Below are 24384 nucleotides of genomic sequence, written 5' to 3' on the forward strand. Positions count from 1 at the left end.
AGAGACAGTAACTGCTGGTAATAGCAGATCACAGAGCAGTCTCCCACAAAATGGCGCTGCCCTGTAAAGCTACTCTTCATTCTGCCCCAGGAGTACTAGAGCACCCCAAAGGGGAGGGAAATGGTGATGTCAGCAGTTACTGCCCCAATTTTGCTGCTAACAGTAAAGCTGGTAAGTCTTAATATAGCTGCTTGAGGTCTAAAACGGAAAATGCTCCCCCTAGTGGTAAATATATATTTGTAAGAAAATCTATGATATTTTTCATATAGAAATGTTTGCAAACACTGCATTAACACATTTTAATTACTATTTTAAGTTTAATTTCACAAAAAATCAAACTACAAGAAAACTGGTGGCACCTTCCCTGGAGCCTGTATCAAGAGAATTGGCAATGTATGCAGTGCTACTTTCCCTATTAAAACAGTGGCCACCGTGGCAAATCTGGTAAAGCCACAACACAGATGTAATCAGAACTTTCCCTAGTCCAATTTTTGCCTTGCAGTTGAAAGATTGCAGAATTATTGGCGACATTTCTGTGATTATACCAATATATTTGAATGGTACTTGTTAAACTCATGCCCATGTGCTGCAGATACAACCCCCTTTCAAAGGTATAGAATGCACAATAAATATGTATGTGAACTTGGGATAATACATTGTCAAATCTCTTAAGGTAACGGCAATGAAATGGCTAGTGATCATGAAGTTGTGTCTAGTACAGTCCTTTAATAATAGCAAAAAACTCGGCACTCAGACTTAACTTAATCAGATAAAGTGTTTTAATGGTGTCCACGGTAAGTAACAGAAGAAACGTTTCGGTCCTATAGCCGGACCTTCATCAGTCACAATATTTGATCGTGAATGGAAGCTAGTGGAGCTGAAAGATTGTAGGTTTTCATTAAGGTCACATATATAGGTGGACACAGCCAGTGTCTCGGGGATGCCCGAATCCGGCGGTATTGCCTTCTGTGGAATGGAGCCTGCGTGTCCTGGTCAGTGGAGGACGCGGTATCCACCTTAAAGGGAAGGTGCCATCAAAAAAAATTTTTTTACAGCAATTGTAAAAATGTAAAGAATTAATGTTTACATTTTCTTAAAAAATATTATCATTTGTTTATAATTTAGTAAAATATGAAAAATAATTTGAAAAGTTTTGGAATTTCCACTTTTAAACACTAGGGGGAGCAGCTGCTGAAATTTCAGAAAAACCTAGTGTACAACTAGCTCACATTACAGCACTGCAGTAATTATGGGCGGAGTCTGCTGACGTGTGTGATGTCACTCCTCTCCTTCCCTTCTGGGTGTCTGCTAAGGGATGAGAGGATGATATTCAGGAACCCAGTGAGCAGCCATTTTGTTGGTGACTGCAGAGTAAGGCTGCCGTCACACTAGCAGTATTTGGTCACTATTTTACCTCAGTATCTGTAAGCCAAAACCAGGAGTGGAACACTTAGAGAAGTATAATAGAAACATATGCTCCACTTTTGCATTTATCACCCACTCCTGGTTTTGGCTTACAAATACTGAGGTAAAATACTGACCAAATACTGCTAGTGTGACGGCAGCCTTAGGCTACTTTCACACTAGCGTTGTTTGCAATACGTCGCAATGCGTCGTTTAGGAGAAAAAACGCATCCTGCAAAGTTGTCTGCAGGATGCGTTTTTTCCCCATAGAATAACATTACCGACGCATTGCGATGTATTGCCACACGTCGCAACCGTCGTGCGACCGCCGCCACAAAAAAACGTTACATGTAACTTTTTTTGTTTGTCGAGTCCCACCATTTTCGACCGCGCATGCACGGCCGAAACTCCGCCCCCTCCTGCCCGGACCTTACAATGGGGCAGCGGAAGCGTTGTAAGACTGCTTCCGCTGCCCACATCGGGCATTTCTTTCACAGCATGCGTCGGTACGTCGGGCTCCTCAGATCCTGTCTTGGCGATGTGTGAAAGTGAGACGACAGGCGCAGTCTGGGGTGACGCTGGGGGGAAATGTAGCCATATAGTAACGATAAAAATGAGACCCCTCTCTAAAGCTGCCTCACCAGCCCTGACTGCACCTAACTGGAGGTCATGCTGCCCCCTCTATTACCCCAGACCCGCGTGCAGGTGCTCAGCCAGAACCACCATAGAATGGGTCCGCTTTCTGAAGATAATACTGCCATAGTGTTCTCACATAATACCGCCATATAGATCACACATAATACCGCCATATAGATCACACACAATACTATCAAATAGATCACACAATACTGTCATACAGTTCACATAATACCACCATATAGATCACACATACCGCCAGTGTTCTCGCATACCGCCATATAGATCACACAATACCGCCACATACTTCTCACAATGCCGCCATATAGATCTCACATAATACCGCCATATAGATCACACACAATACCACCATATAATTCTCACAATTCTGATCAAGCATAATACCACCATACAGATCACATAATACCGTCATATAGATCTCACATAATGCCATAATACAGCATGACCCCTGCAGCTCCTGTTATCGCACGCATAGAGTTGTGTGTGCAATGGGGAAAGACATGCAGGGGGGAAAGGAATGCATAGGAGAGGATTAGATACACTGTTCACCAGACAGTATCACACAGGATAGGATTAGATACACTGCTCAGCAGCCAGTATCATACAGGATAGGATTAGATACACGGCTCAGCATAGTATCACACAGGATAGGATAAGATACACGGCTCAGCAGAGAGTATCACACAGGAGCAGATTAGATACACGGCTCAGCAGTCAGTATTCCACAGGAGGATTAGATACACAGGTCAGCACAGTATAGGATTAGATACACAGGTCAGCATACAGTATCACACTGTATAGGATTAGATACACGGCTCAGCACAGTATCACACAGGAGAGGATTAGATACACAGCTCAGCAGTCAGTATCACACAGGACAGGATTAGATACACGGCTCAGCAAACAGTATCATACAGGACAGGATTAGATACACGGCTCAACATAGTATCACACAGGATAGGATTAGATGCATGGCTCAGCACACAGTATCACACAGTATAGGATTAGATGCTCGGCTCAACATAGTATCACACAGGAGAGGATTAGATACACGGCGCAGCAGACAGTATCATACAGGATAGGATTAGATACACGGCTCAGTTAGTATCACACAGGAGAGGATTAGATGCATGGCTCAGCACACAGTATCAAACAGTATAGGATTAGGTACACAGCTCAGCAAAGTATCACACAGTATAGGATTAGATGCATGGCTCAGCATAGTATCACACAGTATAGGATTAGATGCATGGCTCAGCATAGTATCACACAGTATAGGATTAGATGCATGGCTCAGCATAGTATCACACAGTATAGGATTAGATGCATGGCTCAGCATAGTATCACACAGTATAGGATTAAATACACGGCTCAGCATAGTATCACAGTATAGGATTAGATGCATGGCTCAGCATAGTATCACACAGTATAGGATTAGATGCATGGCTCAGCACACAGTATCACACAGGATAGGATTAGGTACACAGCTCAGCAAAGTATCACACAGTATAGGATTAGATGCATGGCTCAGCATAGTATCACACAGTATAGGATTAGATGCATGGTTCAGCACACAGTAGAGGATTAGGTACACAGCTCAGTTAGTATCACACAGGAGATGATTAGATGCATGGCTAAGCAGACAGTATCACACAGGAGAGGAGTAGATACACAGCTCAGTAACATACGTGGGAGGAGATAATTGCTCAGAGTCAGCACCACAAAGGAGAGGATTAGATTCCCTCTCCCCCTCCCCACTGATACTCACGGCTGCCTGCTGAGTGCTTCTCCCTCCCGTCCATGGTCTCCTCCTCCTATGACTGCAGGGCTCCTGCGATCATCCTGGGAAGCTGGCCTAGAGCTCACAGATGCAGTGTGAGCTCCAGGAAGATGGCGCTGGTCTCCTGCCTCTGCCGTGCTGTGGACGGCTCAGGGGGCGTGGCCAGACCAGAGCAGGGAGCAGATTATAATGGTAGGTATAGAGTCGCCTCCCGACCGCAGATCTCTATGCCCTGGGCTGCCGTAAATGCAGAGTGTAAGTGACGTGCAGCTTCACTTACACTCCTGCAAAGCAAAATGGCGGCGCCCAGTGGCTTAAAAAAAAATTAATAATAAAAAAAATGTTAAAGTTAAAAAAAGGAAGTTTGTATGAAAAATAATTGTTTATATAAACAATTATTTTTAATACAAAAAATAAAATGCGGCACCTTTCCTTTAAGTCCGTATCCACTTGCGGTGGATACCGCGTCCTCCACTGACCAGGACGTTCAGGCTCCATTCCACAGAAGGCAATACCGCCGGATTCGGCCACTGAGACACTGGCAGTGACCACCTATATATATGACCTTAATGAAAACCCACAATCTTTCGGCTCCACTAGCTTCCGTTCACGATCAAATATTGTGACTGATGAAGGTCCGGTTATAGGACCAAAACGTTTCTTCTGTTACTTACCATGGACACCATTAAAACACTTTATCTGATTAAGTCAAGTCTGAGTGCCGAGTTTTTTGCTATTATTCATGGTATTGGAACCTACTCTGGCACTTCTCTAACGTGGGTGCACGCGTTTATTCTTATAGTACAGTCCTTTAGGCTAAATTCACACGTCTGTGTTATGTCTGCTTTTATTCTTTGCCAACACACAGCCATAGCGTTTTATTATTCATACACACGTGTTTTAAAAACAGATCCATGTCTGTGGTGCGTGAGACTCGGCAGGTCTTATTCTTATCACTTTTGTGTATCAGACTCTGCCATTAAAGTCTGAGATCTGTATAAAACATGCAAGACCTACTTTCAGTTTTACATGTGCGTTTCAACAGTTTTTAACTGATCCATTGTTAAGAGTTGATGAAAAAATGAAGGTAAGACTACCTGCTCAGTGAAAGAGCATATGCAAAATTGTCCGTTTCTCACAAATGTGTGAATGTAGCCTTAATTTGAGTATCTTCATAGTGAACATGTTTCCTGAGAATTTTTAATTAACCCCTTCCTGACAGTGATTCGGCCTGAAGAACTGCGCATTATTACACTTTAATTATTATGCTATCAATTAAAATTAGGTTACATTTCCAATTAGCGGCCAAACTGTGCCCCTGGCTCAGCAGTCTTTTACCACTTTGTGTACAATCGCTTAAAGGGAATCTGTCACCACTTTTGTGACATAACAGCTAAAAGCATCACCTTATTCAGCGTCTGCTATTCATTCCCTACATCCTTATAGAACCCCCAAGACTCCCCTTGTATACTCACGAAAACGTTTTTTAATTTCTCCCATTCTGTATGGTAATCTTCTCAGTCTGGTCTGATGGACATGGTTTTGGGCCTCTACATCACTCCCATCGGCTGTTACTCATTGTCATAATTCATGGATAACGCCTCTTGCGCCATGCGACATCTCGCACCTGCGCAGAAATATTGCGTTTCGCACTTGCACAGTACGCTTTGCCCATCTGCAGGCAAAGCCAAAAAACAGAATTGCACATGCGCTGGCAAGCGTAGTTCCAGTACATGAGCCAGAAGTACGTGTGTCGGCCCATGACACTTCTGTTTTTCGGCTTTGCCCGTAGTTGGGCAAAGCGTATTGCGCAGGTGCAAAACACAATAATTCTGAGCACGTGCGAGATGTCGCACGGTGCAAGTCTCCGCAAGATAAATATCACCGTTCTATGTATATGATGCGGTGATTCTGCACGGTTCAATGAACACATGCGGAATCACCGTGCAAACAAAAGCCGGCACTGCTTTGGGCAGAGTGGGGATCCGCTGTGTTCAAAGCGCTGCTGGTACACCACATGGAAACATAGCCTTAGACACCTGCACCAAGTCCTGGAGAATTCCTGAAGCTGATAGAAAACACACATTTAGGACATTTGGAACACAGTATGAAGTTCAATATTGCAAGGCCTGATTTTTGTGAAAAGCAGTAAGGCTTCTTTCACACTTCCGTCAGTACGGGGCCGTCGCTAAGCGTCGACCCGACAGACGTTGGCGATTTTTTTGAACAACGTGGGCAGTGGACGCAGTGTTTCAACGTGTCCGCTGCCCATAGTAAACTCCCAGGGAGGAGGGGGTGGAGTTACGGCCGGGCATGCGCACTTGAAGATGCAGGACACGACGTATGAAAAAACGTTCCCTTGAACGTTTTTTCGCTACGACGGTCCGCCAAATACCGACGCATCCAGTACACGACGTATGGAACGTGTGTCCATACGTCGCGATGCGTCGGTAATATAAGTCTATGGGGAAAAAACGCATCCTGCGGGCACATTCGCAGGATGCGTTTTTTCCCCAAAAGGACGCATTGCAACGGAAGCAAAAAAAGTGAAATGTGAATGTAGCCTAAGTGTTACTCTCCCTGCAATGGAGTATGGAGTGATGCAGCACAAAACGGATTAAAGTGGCAAAATCAGAGGAGCTCAGGGATTTTAATGATTGATATATTTTTCCTACTAAGTAGCAGGTTCTCTTTATGGGGTTAGCTTATGGAATGTAACGCCAGGAAAGTTACACTTACATTATGGTTAGCTTGATAAAAGTGGCTTGTAAATAGCCATGGTACATCTACTGGTTCGGCTAACGTTTCTATAATGTTTAAGGATCTGTAGATTTGAAACACTCGTGAAACGTTTGATGCAGTTTGTTTTATAAGCCAAAAGCCAGAAAATATCCTCTTGAGACTGTCAAGAAAAAAAAAACTGCACAAAAAATTGCAGCAAAGCATGAGATGTTGCTTTAGATAAAATCTCTTGCAAATAATTCAGAAAGGCATTTGGAATTCATACTACATCTTGGTTCATGTCACAAGGTCTAAAGGGAAATGCCACCTGTTACTGAATTTGTCTGAATCTAAAAAAGGTGTTTAATTATAATATTCCCATTAACCTTTTTCAAATGCTCTTGCTGTTATATTAGCATTTTCAAATCTATTACATAATGATTTTAGTCACAAAGCGGTCACAGACTGCATATGGAGTTGGGAGTATAGGCCATGCTTACAACCAGAAACTGAAGCGGTGACTAATCATTTACAGCACATACGTGATAATGACGTACAAGAGACTGTTTTATGTTAGTATTACGGCGCAGTCAGGTGATCGTATACATCAGATCGAGATCGGACCGCAGTACATCAACTGGGCCGGTGGCCGTTCAGACTCGAACGTGAAAGCTGCATAGAAATACATGAAGCTGTATTGCACTTTCATTCCCCATAAAGTGTGATGCCAACAAAAGTACCCCCAAAACACAGTATGATACCTTCACAGTGAATTCCTCCACAGTACACTCCACACGCAAAATACACTGCTCAAAAAAGTAAAGGGAACACTTAAACAACAGAATGTAACTCCAAGTAAATCAAACTTCTGTGAAATCAAACTGTCCACTTAGGAAGCAACACTGTTTGACAATCAATTTCACATGCTGTTGTGCAAATGAAATAGACAACAGATGGAAATTATTGGCAATTATCAAGCCACCTCAATAAAAGAGTGGTTCTGCAGGTGGGGACCGCGGATTCTCCGTACGAATGCTTTCTGGCTGATGTTTTGGTCACTTTTGAATGCTGGTTGTGCTTTCCCACTCGTGGTAGCATGAGATAGACTCTACAACCCTCACAAGTGGCTCAGGTAGTGCAGCTCATCCAGGATGGCACATCAGTGCGAGCTGTGGCAAGAAGGTTTCCTGTGTCTGTCAGCATAATGTCCAGAGGCTGGAGGCGCTACCAGGAGACAGGCTAGTAGACCAGGAGACGTGGAGTGGGGCCGTAGGAGGGCAACCACCCAGCAGCAGGACTGCTACCTCAGCCTGTGTGCAAGGAGAAATAGGAGTGACACTGCCAGAGCCCTGCAAAATGACCTCCAGCAGGCCACAAATGTGCATGTGTCTGCACAAACGGTTAGAAACCGACTCCATGAGGATGGTCTGAGTGCCCAACATCCACAGATGGGGGTTATGCTCACAGCCCAACACCGTGCAGGACGCTTGGCATTTGACACAGAACACAAGGATTGGCACTTTCGCCACTGGCGCCCTGTGCTCTTCACAGATGAAAGCAGGTTCACACAGAGCACATGTGACAGACGTGACAGAGTCTGGAGACCCCGTGGAGAGCGATCTGCTGCCTGCAACATCCCTCAGCATGACTAGTTTGGCAGTGGGTCAGTAATGGTGTGGGGTAGCATTTCTTTGGAGGGCCACACAGCCCTCCGTGTGCTCGCCAGAGGTAGCCTGACTGCCATTAGGTACCGAGATGAGATCCTCAGACCCCATGTGAGGCCATATGCTGGTGCGGTTGGCCCTGGGTTCCTACTAATGCAGGATAATGCCAGACCTCATGTGGCTGGAGTGTGTGAGCAGTTCCTGCAAGATGAACGCATTGAAGCTATGGACTGGCCCGCCCATTCCACAGACCTGAATCGAATTAAACACATCTGGGACATCATGTCTCGCACCCTCCACCAACGTAATGTTGCACCACAGACTGTCCAGGAGTTGGGGTATTCTTTAGTCTAAGTCTGGGAGGAGATCCCTCAGGAGACCATTCGCCACCTCATCAGGAGCATACCCAGGCATTGTAGGGAGATCATACAGGCACGTAGGGGCCACACACACTACTGAGCATCATTTCCTTGTCTTGAGGCATTTCCACTGAAGTTGGATCAGCCTGTAACTTCATTTTCCACTTTGATTTTGAGCATGATTCCAACTCCAGACCTCCGTGGGATATTAGTTGTGATTTACATTGATTATTTTTAGGTTTTATTGTTCTCAACATATTCTATATAATGAATAAAGATTTACAACTGGAATATTTCATTCAGTGATATCTAGGATATGGGATTTTAGTGTTCCCTTTATTTTGTTGAGCAGTGTATGATGACACTACTCTACCCTTCACCCTAAAGTTGCCTTGCAAAGTACAGTGTGTCCGTAAATCATGGTGCACTTTAGACCAGTCACAGGATCTATTTATAGTTTACATTTTAGCACCCTTTCTCTGGCCCAATCATATCAGACCTGTTCATGAGGAGAGATAACAAGAACCAATCAAACAACACAAAATCATTTAAGCTGTTGCTGAGCCCCCAGTCAGACTAACCCCTGATAAACTGAACTCTGATTAATACACTGCCAGGTCTGTGACATCATGCAACCACAAGCTTATGCCAGCTGTGTGGTTTTCCATGTCAGTCGAGATGTGGACGGTACAGAGGAAAGTTCAATGTGTTCTGTGGCTCGCTAAATTCGAATCCGTGACCAAAGTGCTACGTGAATATCGCAACGTTTATAATTAAGCGCCACCACATAGGAATAACATTACTCAGTGGGATAAGCAGTTGAAGGAAACCGGCAGTTTGGTGGAGAAACCCCGTTCTGGTGGGCCATCAGTCAGTGACAAGTCTGTAGAGGCTATATGGGATAGCTATCTAAGGAGCCCTTAAAAAAATCTATACATGCGTGTGCTCCACAATTACACCTAAGTAAGGCTAGTTTCACATTTGCGTTAGAATCCGCAGCGTTTAATCCGCAACCGCAAATGAAGGAAAAACCGCTTTGAAACGCGTACCAATGCAACGTTTTTTAAGAAGCATACGATAACGCATTTGTTTTGCATGCGTTTGCGTTTTTTGTACGCATGGTGAAAAATTTAACAGAAACAAAATCTAGATAAACAGACACCAGCAATGGGACTACAGTGGGCGTGTATTATGAGATATCTATATATAGACCCTTGGACTGCTGAAATCTTCACAGTTTGCTACTGTATCCTGTGTCATGATGGACCTTCGCATAGAGAGCTTTTATTTCATCCTGGATTTAAGCATCAAGCTGTTTCTTGCCTGTGCGTTTGCTTGGGAGCAACAAAGAAATAGAGAACGGCAGAGAAGGACACGGCGTAGGCGTTTTTGGAGACACCCCATTATTGAACTCCGGGAGAGCCGTGGAGCCTACCACACACTATATGGCTAGCTTAATGCCAACCCTGGACAAATTCCCAGAATATACCAGGATGTCTCAAGACTCTTTCCGGGAATTGCTTGGTTGTGTCCAGGGAGCCATCCGGAGACAGGACACCCATCTCCGTAGAGCGATTCCAGCAGAGGAACTTCTCCTGGTTACATTAAGGTACGTAATAATTCTAAACAAATGCCAGTCATAATTATTATTGGTCTGCCATGTATTATTTGTATTTTCCTTTAGGTCTTTAGCTAAACACCACCATAAATGGAATTGATTGTAAATTTATTTTTTATTCTTATTTCAGATTTCTGGCAACCAGAGAGAGCTTATCATCCCTCCACTTTCAGTACCGGCTTGGAATTTCCACCCTGCCTGGAATAGTTGCGGACATCTGCCGGGCTTTGTGGAATGTTCTCCGGGATGAGTTTATACCCCTACCCACGGAGGACATGTGGATTGAAATTGCTGAAAAATTTTGGAGTGTGTGTGATTTCTCCAACTGTTTGGGAGTGGTGGATGGAAAGCACATACACGTTATCAAACCCGCCCGAACTGGATCGGAGTACTTCAACTACAAAAAAATATTTTTCAGTTGTGCTCATGGCAATAGCAGATGCAGACTGTCGCTTCATCGCCGTGGACATTGGAGCTTTTGGCCGTGAGAATGACTCACAGACTTTCAAGAACTCGGATATGGGCCGACGTGTGTATGGAAGAAATTTTAATTTTCCACTGCCACGACCTCTCCCAAACACTCAAGGCCTACCGATGCCATTTGTTATGGTTAGGGATGAGGCCTTTCAGATGTGTGAAAACCTACTGAAGCCATATTCCAGTCGGGACTTGAACCACACGAAAAGGATTTATAACTACAGACTGACCAGGGCCCGAAGAACAGTGGAGTGCACCTTTGGGATTCTTGTCTCAAAATGGCGCATTCTTGCGACAGCCATTAATCTAAAAATGGAGACAGTCGATGAGGTGGTCAAAGCCTGTGTGGTTCTACACAATTACATAATGGCTAAGGAGCGACTCAACATTGAACTGGATGAACCTGTTGCAAACCCATTGCCCGATTACCAGCATCACCCGCTGCGGTCAACAGTTGAAGTTGGCCACATACGGGACCAATTTGCTGCCTATTTTGATTCTGATATTGGACGTGTGGCATGGCAAGACAATATCGTGTAAAATTTCCTGTTTGGTTTTGGCCTGTACCAGTTATGTTTTAGATGTTAATAATATTTTTTATTAATAAAATTTGTGTTTTGCTATCTTGACCAAGTCTCCTATGTATTTCCTCTAAAAGCCACTTATGTTGATAGTGGAAAAGTAGTTGACGTCATTACATCCAGATTCTGTTCTGCAGTATCTATTGGACGCAGACTGAAGAGAAGATGGACTTATAATAAAAAGCAGATCTACACTCATCAAGTCAGGTGTCAGAAATAATGAATTCACGAGACAAAAATAACAGCCTCATGAATTCACTATTTCTTACACCTGTCCAGGTGAGTATAGAAATGCCTTGTATGACCTACATCGTCTCTTCGGTTTGTGTGAAATAGATTACGTCCACTGAAATAAAAATGGAGGTTATACAAGGCAGTTCTCTACTTACCGGGTCAGGTGTCATATATAATGAGTTCATGACGCAGAGTTTTGTGCATCATGAACTCACTATTTGACACATGACCTGTTGAGTATAGTTCTGCTTTGTATTACCGCCATTTTCTCTTCAGTCTGCGACACAGATTAATCAGACAGAAGAGATTATGGAGAAAATACAAGTAATTTTGTTTTTTTGGCCACCTCATAGCTCTATACCAAACACACAAAGGTGCAGTGTTCTACTTAATAACTACTGGAGTTATGAGTTGGCCAAAAAAAAAAAAGTGTGCAGCGCAGTGTTTGTCGGCGCATGGTGTGTGTTGCCGGCGGCGAAATACACAATTAACCAAACATTATTGGGGGCAAAAAGCATTATTATTTATTTTTTTAACAAACAAATTAATTTAACTACGCCTGCTTGGGGTAGAGTGATGGAAATGGGGTGTGTGTAGCTGTGAGGCCTGGCTTAATATGGACGACGCAGGGGTGGCAGGAGAAGGGGCAACTAAAGTAATGGGGTCTGGGAGTTCAGGGATGGGGCTTGATGCATGAGAGGGCAGAGACACACTGGAAGGGAGAGACAAACCTGACATTACAGACACATTGGGAGGTGAGGGGGGGAGGAATTGAGATCGTCCTTTGTTTTTTATTTTGTTTTCCTTTTTGGGAATGGCACTGCGGTCTGGGGAGCCTCGGTGGGCTCATTTGTTGCGGCCTGGTCGTGGTGGCCGACCTGTCAGGGTCCGTGTGCCGCTGCATGGTTGTGGTGGTGGGGAAGGCCATGCCAGGGTCCGGGTGCTGCTGCTGCATCCTGGTGGTGGTGAAAGCCATTCCAGGGTCCAGGTGCTGCTGCATGCTGATGGTGAAAAGCATGCCAGGATTCAGGTGCTGCTGGTGCTGAAATGCATGCCAGGATCCGGGTGCTGCTGCAGCTGGGACCTGGTGATGGTGGCCGACCTGTCCTGATCAGGGTGCTGCTGCTGCATGGTGATGGCAATGGAGGAGTTCCAAGCAGGAGCAGCAGTTGTCATGGTGGTGGCGGCGGGCTGTCCAACAGCACTCGGCATGGTGGTGGTGCTGTAGTGGTGGCCGTGCAGTGGTATGCAGCAGAGCTCGGCATTGATGTTGGCACAGATGACTATGCCGCCACTGTCTGCTGAAAATACCGACTCTGCTGCATAGCCTGCACGTAAGCAGCATTGCAGGCCTGCATGACACTAAGCTGGAGATCAGGGGTAAGGTGTTCCGACATGCCCTGTTCAATTTGATTTTAAAAAATTATGTGCTGGCCTCTGAAGGTCGGCTTTCACTTGGTCAAGGCTTTTGGTGACCTCCTGGATACGTGTATTCATATGGCTACTGGCAGTATCCAGTCGGTCACCCATCGCCTTGAGTCCATCATGAAAGACCGAGCTCAAGTGCAAAACTCTGGCATGAGTGACCTGTCCGAGGCCCTCTGCTGCTGCCGGGAAGAGCCCAAAAAAGGGGCAGAGGACTGGGAAAGGGGAACACCTGATGGACCAGCTTCCTGGTCTTCAGTTTGTGTGGCAGGCCCACTTGCTGCTGCGCTGCTGGATGGCTGGGACTGGTCTGTGGCTGTCTGATGAAGGACCGCTCCAGAACCAGGGTCAAGAGTGCTGCTCCATGTGCTGTGAAAAAAAGAAGAAAAAAACACATTACTACCAAACATTTACAAAAGTTAAGCACTAACTCCTGTGGAATAGAAACATACAGATTAAGGCAATACAACACAACCTAATACACTAAAAATATTTTCTGATCCTTGCTCCAGAACCACTAGGAACCCCACTCTTGATGAAGGTCCTTGTTGAAGCGATCCTTCATCGAACGCCAACGTGTTTTGACTTTGAGCACTGTTGAAAAAACAAAAAACAAAATGGTTAGACAATGGACTTTTGGCCGTGATCACACAACTGTGTGTGATGAGAGAAACTCCTGAGAGTTTCTCTCATCACACACAGTTGTGTGATCACGGCCAATGTCACTGCTGCATCACACTGCATTGCAATACTTACAAAATGCATTTCGGACCCGAGTTGGGGTGTTGTCCCAGCTATCCCACATTGCTTTGGCCACCTCATTCCATAGCCGCCGGATCGTCACGTTGTCCGAGTGCTGCGGAACCCGGGTGTCCCACAACGGGACTCGCTCAAGGACCAGGGAGATGAGGAGGTAATTTTCAATGAGGTCCTCATCCCGTTCTGGAACCTAAAAAATAAAGAAAGAGATTAATGTTGGATACATTAACATAAGGAAAAGAAAGAAAACAGACAGAAAACTGGCATGAATATTGAAAGTCAAGAAACAAAAGGCGTCAAGAAGAAAAAGGGAAAGAAAGAGGAAAGTAAAGAAATGAACATCCAAGAGTAAAGTGAGGATACAATAAATAGCCACGTATACGTACACGCTGCCGCCTTGCCACCCGACCATGACCACGCTGCTCCTGCTCAGCCTCTGCTGCAGTGGAAGAAGTGCTCTTAAAAAAAAGGAGAAAAAAATTGTCATATGTGTAGATGTGACCGTGAATACTTACCAATCTGAGGAGGTGAGTACTCACTTCACTGACATGTTCGGCTTGTTCAGGCCCAGGAAGTTGCTCCTCCTCAGAAGAAGATGACATTCTGATGCATGCAGAAAGAAAAAAATGGCAGAAATTAGGACATATAGAGACAAAAAATAGAAAATAAAGACATTGGCTAGGTTATACTCACATTGCTCAGTGTCTTGTTTCCTCCAAGGTTCTTGCCTGCGTCTGCTCTGCTTCTCTGTCTGCTGGGTAGTGACCTGCCAATGCCCACTCCCTCCTTTTTTCAGTTTGTATGTGGGGGGTGGCTAATCATTGTCTAGACATGTTTTCCTGTGGTGCAACACATGCGTTCAGAAACGCAAGCAAACGCATGCATTCACATAGACCGTAATGCATTTTTTTGCCGCATTCCTTCCGCTAACAACCGTATAAGTTTCTAGGCGGCAAATTGACGCCTCTAAAATTACTACATGTAGCGTTTACCGTGCCAAACCGCAGACAACGGAACGACGCATGCGTCGTCTAACGCGGCAAAATGCAACCGATCGCAGACACATGCGTCCCTAATGTTAAAGATAGGAATACACGACGCATGCAGATAATTGCGGCACGAACGCTGCGGACACAACCGCAAATGTGAAACCAGCCTAAGACTACCGTTCATAAGGTGTTAAAGAAACGTCTCTTTTTCGGGGTACAAATTGCGGCTGTTTCACGCTATTAAACCGGCAGTTAGACCCAAACGATGTGCGTTTGCTACAGATATGCTTCATGAGATCAACAATGATGCAAGATTTTTGCAGAAGATTGTGTTTAGCGATGAGGCGATTTTCCATATCTGTGGACATGTTCATCAACATTAATCACTGCACTGAATAAGTATGAAACTGGGTGAGTTTTTCTCATTTGGAGCAGATTTCACATTTCTATCGTTTTTTTGTTGCTTTCCAGTGACTGGTCAAAAGTGCACCATGACTTTACGGACACACTGTATTGTGACCCCAACACAGTATGATGCCCCGACTGTGATCTCCATACAGCCCTCCACACAGTATAATGGGCCCCACATAGTCCTCCATTCAGAATAATAGTCCCACATTGTCCTCCATTCAGAATAATAGCCCCACATAGTCCTCCATATGGCATTGCGGGACAAATATAGTCACTCTGAGGGCCAGATTTGGGCTGCAGGCCAGGGTTTGACATGTATGTTTTAAACTATGATGGGGAAGATGAATAGAACTAAGGAGTAGACATGAGCGAACATCGTCGGCTCCCTCCTTATTCGGCAAGCTAATAGAGCTTACCGAATAGCTGCAGCAGGAACCTGGATCGCTCCCGATAATCAGGTGTCCGGCGCCGCAGCTGCATGTGTCATGGCTGTGTGACAGTCACTACACCCGCATGGAGAGCCTGTTTGTTGCGATTGTCACACAGCCGCGACACATGCGGCTGTGGCGCCGGACACCTATTTATCAGGAGCGATCCGGGTTCCTGCTGCAGCTATTAGCTTGCCAAATAAGGACAGAGCCGATGATGTTCGCTCATGTGTATTAAGGAGGAAGGACATAACCCCTGTTTGTGTGAAAAAAAATGTATCTGTGCATTAACCCCTTCCCGACATGCACCGTGCTAGTACTGCTCTGCAGGAACTGAGTTCCCACAAACCGCAGTACTAGTATGGCAGCACGATCGCGCGGTCTCACAGTGAGCACCATGGTGATCGCGTGCGTGTGTCAGCTGTATGTAACAGCTGACACCCCGCAGCAATGCCCAAGATCGGCGCTAGCGCCGATCGTGAGCATCTAACCCCTCTGATGCCGCTGTCAATAGTGATATCAACATAGGGGCATCGCACAGGGACGGGGGCTCCCTGCGCTTTCCCACTGGAACACGCGATGCGATCGCGTAGTTCCGGTGTTCTGGAAGGAGTCCCCGGATCCAAAATGGCCGCGGGGCTCCTTCCGGGTACTTCACTGAGGTGGCTTGCCGGCGCCTGCCCAGAGCAGGCGCCGGAAAGCCTCCTGCACTGCCTGTCAGATCGCTGATCTGACGCAGTACTATGCAAAGTGATATGATGAAATATAGTGATGTCCCACCCTGGGACAATGTTATAAAAAAAAATAGAATGTATAAAAAAAAATAATCCCCAAATAAAGAAAAAAATAAATAAATATTTTCCAATAAATCCATTTATGTAAATTAAAAAATAACAATAAAAGTTCACATATTTGGTATCGCCGCGTCCATAACGACCCGCTCTATAAAACTATCCCACTATTTAACCCCTTCAGTGAACACCGCAAAAAAATAAACAACGCAAAAAATGCTTTATCATACTGCTGAACAAAAAGTGCAATAAAATGTGATCAAAAAGACGTATATAAATAACCATGGTACCGCTGAAAACGTCATCTTGTCCCGCAAAAAGAAAAGCCGCCATACAGTATTGTCAGCAGAAAAATAAGTTATAGCGCTCAGAATAAAGCGAAAACAATTTTTTATATAAAATAGTTTTTGTGTAAAAGCGCCAAAACATAAAAAATGATATATATGAGGTATCGCTGTAATCGTACTAACCCGAAGAATACAGCTGCTTTATCAATTTTACCTCACGCTGAACGGTATAAACGCCCTCCTAAAAGAAATTCAGGAATTGGTAGTTTTTTTTCATTCTGCCTCCCAAAAATCAGAATAAAAAGCGATCAAAAAATGTCATGTGCCTGAAAATGGTACAAATAAAAATGTCAACTCGTCCCACAAAAAACAAGACCTCACATGACTCTGGGCCAAAATATGGATAAATTATAGCTCTCAAAATGTGGTGATGCAAAACTATTTTTTGCAATAAAAAGCGTCTTTTAGTGTGTGACAGCTGCCAATCATAAAAATCCACCAAAAAACGCTATAAAAGTAAATCAAACCCCCTTTCATAACCCCCTTAGTTAGGGAAAAATAATACAATTTTAAAAAATGTATTTTCATTTCCCATTAGGGTTAGGCTTGGGGCTAAAGTTAGGGTTAGGGTTGGGGCTAAAGTTAGGGTTGGGGCTAACGTTAGGGTTGGGGCTAAAGTTAGGGTTGGAGGTAAAGTTAGGGTTGGGGCTAAAGTTAGCGTTTGGATTACATTTACGGTTGGGATTAGGATTAGGGGTGTGGTTAGGGTTATGGTTGGGATTAGGGTTAGGGGTGTGTTTCGGTTAGGGTTTCAGTTAGGGTTTCAGTTAGAATTGGGGAGTTTTCACTGTTTAAGCACATCAGGGGCTCTCCAAACGCGACATGGCGTCCGATCTCAATTCCAGCCAATTCTGCGTTGAAAAAGTAAAACAGTGCTCCTTCCGAGCTCTCCCCCAACATATGGGGTATCGGCATACTCAGGACAAATTGGACAACAATTTTTGGGGTCCAATTTCTCCTGTTATCCTTCGGAAAATACAAAACCGGGGGCTAAAAAATTTTTGTGGGGAAAAAAAAAAAAGATTTTTCATTTTCACGGCTCTGTTATAAACTGTAGTGTAACACTTGGGGGTTCAAAGTTCTCACAACACATCTAGATAAGTTCCTTGGGGGGTCTAGTTTCCAATATGGTGTCACTTGTGATGGGTTTCTACTGTTTAGGTACGTCAGGGGCTCTGCAAGTGCAACGTGATGCCTGCAGACCAATCCATCTAAGGCTACTTTCACACTTGTGTTGTGTGACGACGTTGCAATGTGTCGTTATGTATAAAAAACGCATCCTGCAAAGTTGCCCGCAGGATGCGTTTTTTTTTCCATAGGCTTACATTAGCGATGCATTGCGACGGATTGCCACACATCGCATCCGTCGTGCGACGGATGCGTCGTGTTTTGACGGACCGTCGGCACAACAAAACGTTCCATGTAACTTTTTTTGTGCGTTGAGTCCGCCATTTTCGACCGCGCATGCGCAGCCGAAACTCCGCCCCCTCCTCCCCGGAACTCACAATGGGCAGCAGATGCGTTGTAAAACTGCATCCGCTGCCCACGTTGTGCTACTTCAATGCACTGTACGTCGGGCTGACTGTTTGCGACGGCCCGTACCTACGGACTAGTGTGAAAGTAGCCTTAGTCTGCATTCCAAACGGCTCTCCTTCCCTTCTGATCTCTGCCGTGCGCCCAAACAGTGGTTCCCCCCACATATTGGGTATCGGTGTACTCAGGACAAATTGGACAGCAACTTTTGGGGTCCAGTTTCTCCTGTTACCCTTGGGAAAATAAAAATTTGGTGGCTAAAATATCATTTTCGTGGAAAAAAATATATTTTTTATTTTCACGGCTCTTCATTATAAACTTTAGCGAAACACTTGGGGGTTCAAAGTTCTCACAACATATCTAGATAAGTTCCTTGGGGGGGTCTAGTTTCCAATATGGGGTCACTTGTGGGGGGTTTCTACTGTTTAGGTATATCAGGGGCTCGGTAAATGCAACTTGACGCCCGCAGACCATTCCATCAAAGTCTTCATTCTAAAACAGCGCTCCTTCTCTTCCGAGCTCTGCCATGCGCCCAAAAGGTGGTTCACCCCCCACATATGGGGTATCAGCGTACTCAGGACAAATTGGACAACAACTTTTGGGGTCCAATTTCTCCTGTTACCCTTGGGAAAATAAAAAATTGCGGGCTAAAAATCATTTTGTGGAAAAAAAAATGATTTTTTTAATTTTCACGGCTCTACATTCTAAATTTTAGTGAAACAATTGGGGGTTCAAAGTGCTCACCACACATCTAGATAAGTTCCTTAGGGGGTCTTCTTTCCAAAATGGGGTCACTTTTGGGAGGTTTCCACTGTTTAGGCACATCAGGGGCTCTCCAAGTGCGACATGGGTTCCGATCTCAATTCCAGCCAATTTTGCATTGAAAAGTCAAATGGAGCTCCTTCCCTTCCGAGCTCTGCCATGTGCCCAAACAGTGGTTTACCCCCACATATGGGGTATCGGCGTACTGAGGACAAATTGTACAACGACTTTTGTGTTCCAATTTCTACTGTTAACCTTGGTAAAATAAAGCAAATTGGATCTGAAGTAAAAATTTTGTGAAAAAAAGTTAAATGTTCAATTTTTTTTTATTTTTTTTAAACATTCCAAAAATACCTGTGAAGCACCTGAAGGGTTAATAAACTTTTTGAATGTGGTTATATGAGTACCTTGAGGGGTGCAGCTTTTAGAATGTTGTCACTTGTGGGCATTTTCTGTCATATAGACCCCTCAAAGTGACTTCAAGTGTGAGGTGGTCCCTAAAAAAAAATGTTTTTGCAAATTTTGTTGAAAAAATGAGAGATCGCTGGTCAACTTTTAACCCTTATAACTTCCTAACAAAAAAATTGTTTCCAAAATTGTGCTAATGTAAAGCAGATATGTGGGTAATGTTATTTATTAACTATTTTGTATGATATGACTCTCTAATTTAAGGGCATAAAAACTAAAAGTTTAAAAATTGCCAAATTTTTGCCAAATTTCTGTTTTTTCCACAAATAAACGCAAGTCAAATCGAAGAAATTTTACCACTATCATAGAAAACAATCTCAGAATCACCAGGATCCGTTGAAGCGTTTCAGAGTTATGACCTCATAAAGTGACAGTGGTCAGAATTGAAAAAAATGGCCCGGTCGGGAAGTTGAAAACAGGCTTTGGCTTACAGGCTTACAGTTAATTTTTAAGGAGTTCCCTCAAACTGTTTACGGTGCAGGGATTCAGTGGGGTCAGGAGCTGAGTCTCTACAACAGCATCAGGTGTCAGCTCCCAGCACCAATCATTGCTGTTTCACCCTCTAGATTCGACTGTTGATAGACAACGGTATCCCGATGGTTGAGAGGGAGGGGACTCCCTCAATAGATTCTAGGACAACTAAAGGCTAAGCAATAGCATTCGGGCTGCTGGCTATTTTGGCCTGTTAGGCCCTGCCATAAACTGGGTCTAATAAACTGTGTAACAGAAAGATTTTAATGTAGTAAAAATGTTTTATAAATTTAAAACTATATGCAGTTTATAAAATAGGAGGCAGGTCACTGACGGATCAGTGACCTGCTATAAGCCATCAGTATGAATAGATAATCAGAGCACCACATTAGGACCCCACACAGGCCGCCCTCGGGGCACAAGCATATCACTAACTCAAAGCTGCAAATACAGATTAAACGACAGCCACAAGACGGATTTCATCAACCCAGGTATCATTTTAATCAGTATAACGGTGCCGACCTGACAGTGTATGTAAGGTTACTGTGCACAAACCTGCAGACAGGTTCCCTTTAAACACGCCACATTTATGTTCAGTATTCCCAGGTACCAGGACATAGTCCCAGTCTACATGTTTAAAGGGAATCTGTAACCACATTTGACTTTTTTAAACCATTGATATGGTCATTCAGGTTATAGACTGCTAAAAAAAGGTATCCCTATATGTCTCTTGTCAGATGCCTTGTTGAGAAATCATTTTTTATTACTTTATATAATGACCCCTTCCAGGCTATAGGGAGTGTGTTGTCTGGAAGATAACTCTGCCACCAGAGCTTATTTTACATGAAGAGGGAGTTACCAATGTAAAGGTCGCTCTCTGCTCTCCTCCGACATGAGGTCGGTCTGTGCGTTGCATTCCATAATTGGAACACAAATGTTTTGATCTGTCTTAAAAGTATCTTTGAAAAACTATACTGATTGGCAAAACTGGCTGATGTAGAAAGATGTAATACATGCACTGTGCACATAACTATAGCTAACGGAGGTAAATAAGAGGTTTTATGGGACAAATGTATTTTTCACTGTGGGTCTGCTAATTGAAAGGTAGTTTCTAACTACCTAACTGGCGCAATCTGAGTGGTCACAGACCACTCCTGTTGGTGATTCTGCTGCTTCACCTCAACAGAGCAGCTTTTCTTTGAAGATATCATGTTGAGTGACAGCTGGTAGCTGGTGTTAATCAGCATGATATCGGCAGTCACTTCTCATCAACAGATCAGACAAGAAGAGAAGCAGCTACCTTCTCAATGTGACATCAGTTGAAGCTGTAGAATCACCGCCAGCAGCGGTCTGTGACTGCTTTGTCCTGGCAGAGATCAGTGACTGGCAGAACAGGCAGGATGTTAGCATGCACCTGCCTGTTAGTTCTTAGGCCTATAGTAAAAAATAAATTTGTCATGGATAACCCCTGTAGGAAAGACGGTTAAGACGGGTGTTAAAACCTAGTACTAAAGGTCCTGATTAGAGGCTCTATAACTAGAACCAGGCCAAGTGTTTACTTGCGGCAGTCAGTTGGGTGGAAGGTGATCAGAGTGGAGTGTTGGGGAGAGACAAGCCGGAATCTCTCTTAAGAGACTGCAAAGGCCTTGTGCACCAATACTGCAAGCATCACTGATTTTGATGGGCAATAGCTGTTTTGTTTAACCAAACTGGGACTAGCTCACCCTGTATGAGTAGCCAGGGTCTATATTGTTTAGCTAGAGCCTCGGGTTTTATGTTTATGGTTTTGTTTTTGGTACTGTACAACCATTGGAAATAAACATTATTCTGTTTGACATAAAAACTCTGTGGCTTCGTGTTCCAAGAGACTATCCAAGAAAGTGAACCCCTACACCCCTTTAACAACAAAAAAGTGAAATGCTACTTTAAATTATTCACATTTGCAAGAAATATTCCAAAATTCTACATTGCAAAGTGACATGTCGGATTTGAAAAAGGTTGAAACTGGCTGTGGCAGTAAAATACTGATTAGTTTGCAACCTATGTTAGTGCTTTTCCAGAAGTCAAGTCAAATCTGAATATTAGTTATGAAATAAAATGCTTCCTTTGTCCTCCCCTGCTCCTGTCCCCGGAGTCCTGGAGTCTTTGTTCACAGAGCTGTAGCAATGTTGTGCTGTGTGGACGGTAACCGTAAATCATGCCATGAAGTGTCAACTTTAGAGATGTCACTTCTCAGACCACAGTTTGGCTGATGTGAACTCATGTTGAGAAAAATCTAGATTAGGACTACTGAGCAATCTGAGCTGAAGATTTGCAAATTATTGTAACCTATATTTAAATGACTTTTTTGAAAACTCAATTATACTTTTGTTTTAACAGCTGTATTGTTTAGGTGTGAATTAGGCTTTCTTCACATCTGTCATGGTTTTCTAATGAAAGATTATATATATATATATAATTTTTTTTTTTATTTTTTTTTTTACTACAGAGCCCAAAAATGCAGCACATTTATGTTTTGCGTTGTTAAAAACGGCAGACAAAAACACAAATATTGTGATATGTTTTTGTTTTAGCTCTAGTTAGCCACTCACTTTTTTTGAGCTAGTAGATAATCCCTTATTATTGCAAGAGATAAAAATTACAAACTAACGTGTCGTATATAAAACATATTTTCAGAATTCTTAGACTCTGTTCTCATCATCACCATGGTTTATAGTGTAAATAAATAAATATGATAACACCTATTTTGTGCATAAAATAAATGTTCTTTAAAATTATTTTTATTACCAGGGTCAAGTTCTTACTCTGGATCAACAAATGTGGTAGTTGGAAACACAGAAATGTACAAGGATTTAAGAGACAAAAGGTTAAACAGGTAAATGTATTTGTCTTCATATTTCCACTTGTCTCTTCTTCTTCTGTTCTAAATACCCTTTCTTTTTTACAGCCAGGAAGGTGATCTCATCACTACTGGGGGAGCCCCAGAAAGCTTGACTTTTAAGGAACGCCAACGTCTCTTTTCCCAGGGCCAAGATGTTTCAAATAAAGTAAAAGCCTCCCGCAAACTTATGGAACTGGAGAATGAGCTAAATACAAAATAATAATGTATAATTCCACTGAAGGGAAATATGGATTTATAGTATGAATTTTTTTCTTAATCATAGGACTTTGGGGGAGGGTTTAATGGTTAACGTTGTTCAAAGGGGAGAAATATATATATTTTTTTGTTAAAAACAAAATAAAAAGATTTAGACTGTTCATTTAAAATATAGAAAAATTCAATTTATACAAATAAAATTATGAAGATTAAGACAAATATACTTGTACATGCATATATACACATGTATTTATCTTAATCTTCACAATTATATATATATAATGACTGTGATGGTTGTATAAATAAATGACTTTTTGCAGCATATTACCATGTTGCTTATACTGTATTTTTGAGTGCGAAATGGTAGTTTTTATAAGCTAAACTGCTGAAAAAAAGTTTAAAATCTAATCGGAAGCCTTGAAATATTCTCACCCCTCTAGCCACTGTAGTTACACATTACCTTAGAAGTATGTGCATATATGAATAGTAGAAAATTACAAGTCGTCATGGAGCAAACAATGGAAATACATCTTTGCTGATGTGCTTGTTAGGTTTGAATATTCACATATTATGGCCATCCATTATGTGAAATAAGAAATGGAGACAATGGAAACTGGACTGTTTTACAATTTCCGTGAAAATTGTTTTGCATTATATTTATACTGTATTAAAATAAAGAGAAGGCGCTTTAATGTTTTGAGGATGTCTTCGTATCAGCTTCAGAGTTGTATTAAAAGAAATCTGTCACCAGGATTTTGCTACTGCAGGGCAGCATGGTGCAGAGACCCTGATTCTGGGGAGATGTCACTTACTGGTCTGCTTGCTTACGCACTCCTGCAGATATCTCTGAGAAGACCAGCTAACCTACAGTAATGTAGTCCTTGATATTTGAGCTCTGTCTGTCCCTGCCCCTCCATCCTTTGCTAGTACTCTGATTGGAAACTTCCTGACTGCACAGTGTAGATGGGAAAACTGTCAATTGATCGTGTTGGTGGGTTTATTCAGAGTTTATAATTGAGAAAACTGTTGTATCTGCAGCAATTAAAAAAGAGAATTTTATCAGATACTGTGATCCCAGAATGTTAAACTCTCAAATTGTTCCTTCAATATCTGTTTACTCTGCATTTCTTCCAGAATATTCTCTTCTTTCAGGACAAATCCTGTTTGGCTGTACACTACAGTGGTTTTGATTTACATCTAAGATCCTTTTTTATTACTAAATTACTATAATTAGTATTGTTGGCATTACCTTTTATACATACACCCTAATAAGCAGTAAGCATATTACTTTCTAATATAAGTCAGTGTATGGTCAAGCACCAGAAGCTCCTCCAGAGCCATATATGAAGGTACCAATTAAACTTTTGTAAGATCCATTCAATGACATAGATTTTATACTTACTTCTAA

The 24384-nt window shown here is 43.1% G+C and overlaps 1 protein-coding gene across 28 annotated transcripts in view; it reads left to right on the forward strand.

Moving 5' to 3' along the window:
• AFDN (afadin, adherens junction formation factor) overlaps positions 1–23675 on the forward strand; it is a 359169-nt gene extending 335494 nt beyond the window's left edge. For 16 of the 28 annotated variants that reach the window (XM_077283179.1, XM_077283192.1, XM_077283196.1 and 13 more), the window contains 2 exons: positions 22670–22754; positions 22827–23127. In XM_077283179.1, the coding sequence (XP_077139294.1) occupies positions 22670–22754; positions 22827–22980 (239 nt within the window). In that variant the 3' untranslated portion in view covers positions 22981–23127. Of the gene's footprint in view, positions 1–22669; positions 22755–22826 lie in introns of all 28 variants that reach the window. The other 12 variants (XM_077283193.1, XM_077283195.1, XM_077283200.1 and 9 more) reach the window with 5 other exon arrangements.
• The last annotated feature ends 709 nt before the right edge of the window (positions 23676–24384 follow it).

This window comes from Ranitomeya variabilis, chromosome 2, assembly GCF_051348905.1.
Source record: "Ranitomeya variabilis isolate aRanVar5 chromosome 2, aRanVar5.hap1, whole genome shotgun sequence".
Lineage (NCBI taxonomy): Eukaryota > Metazoa > Chordata > Amphibia > Anura > Dendrobatidae > Ranitomeya > Ranitomeya variabilis.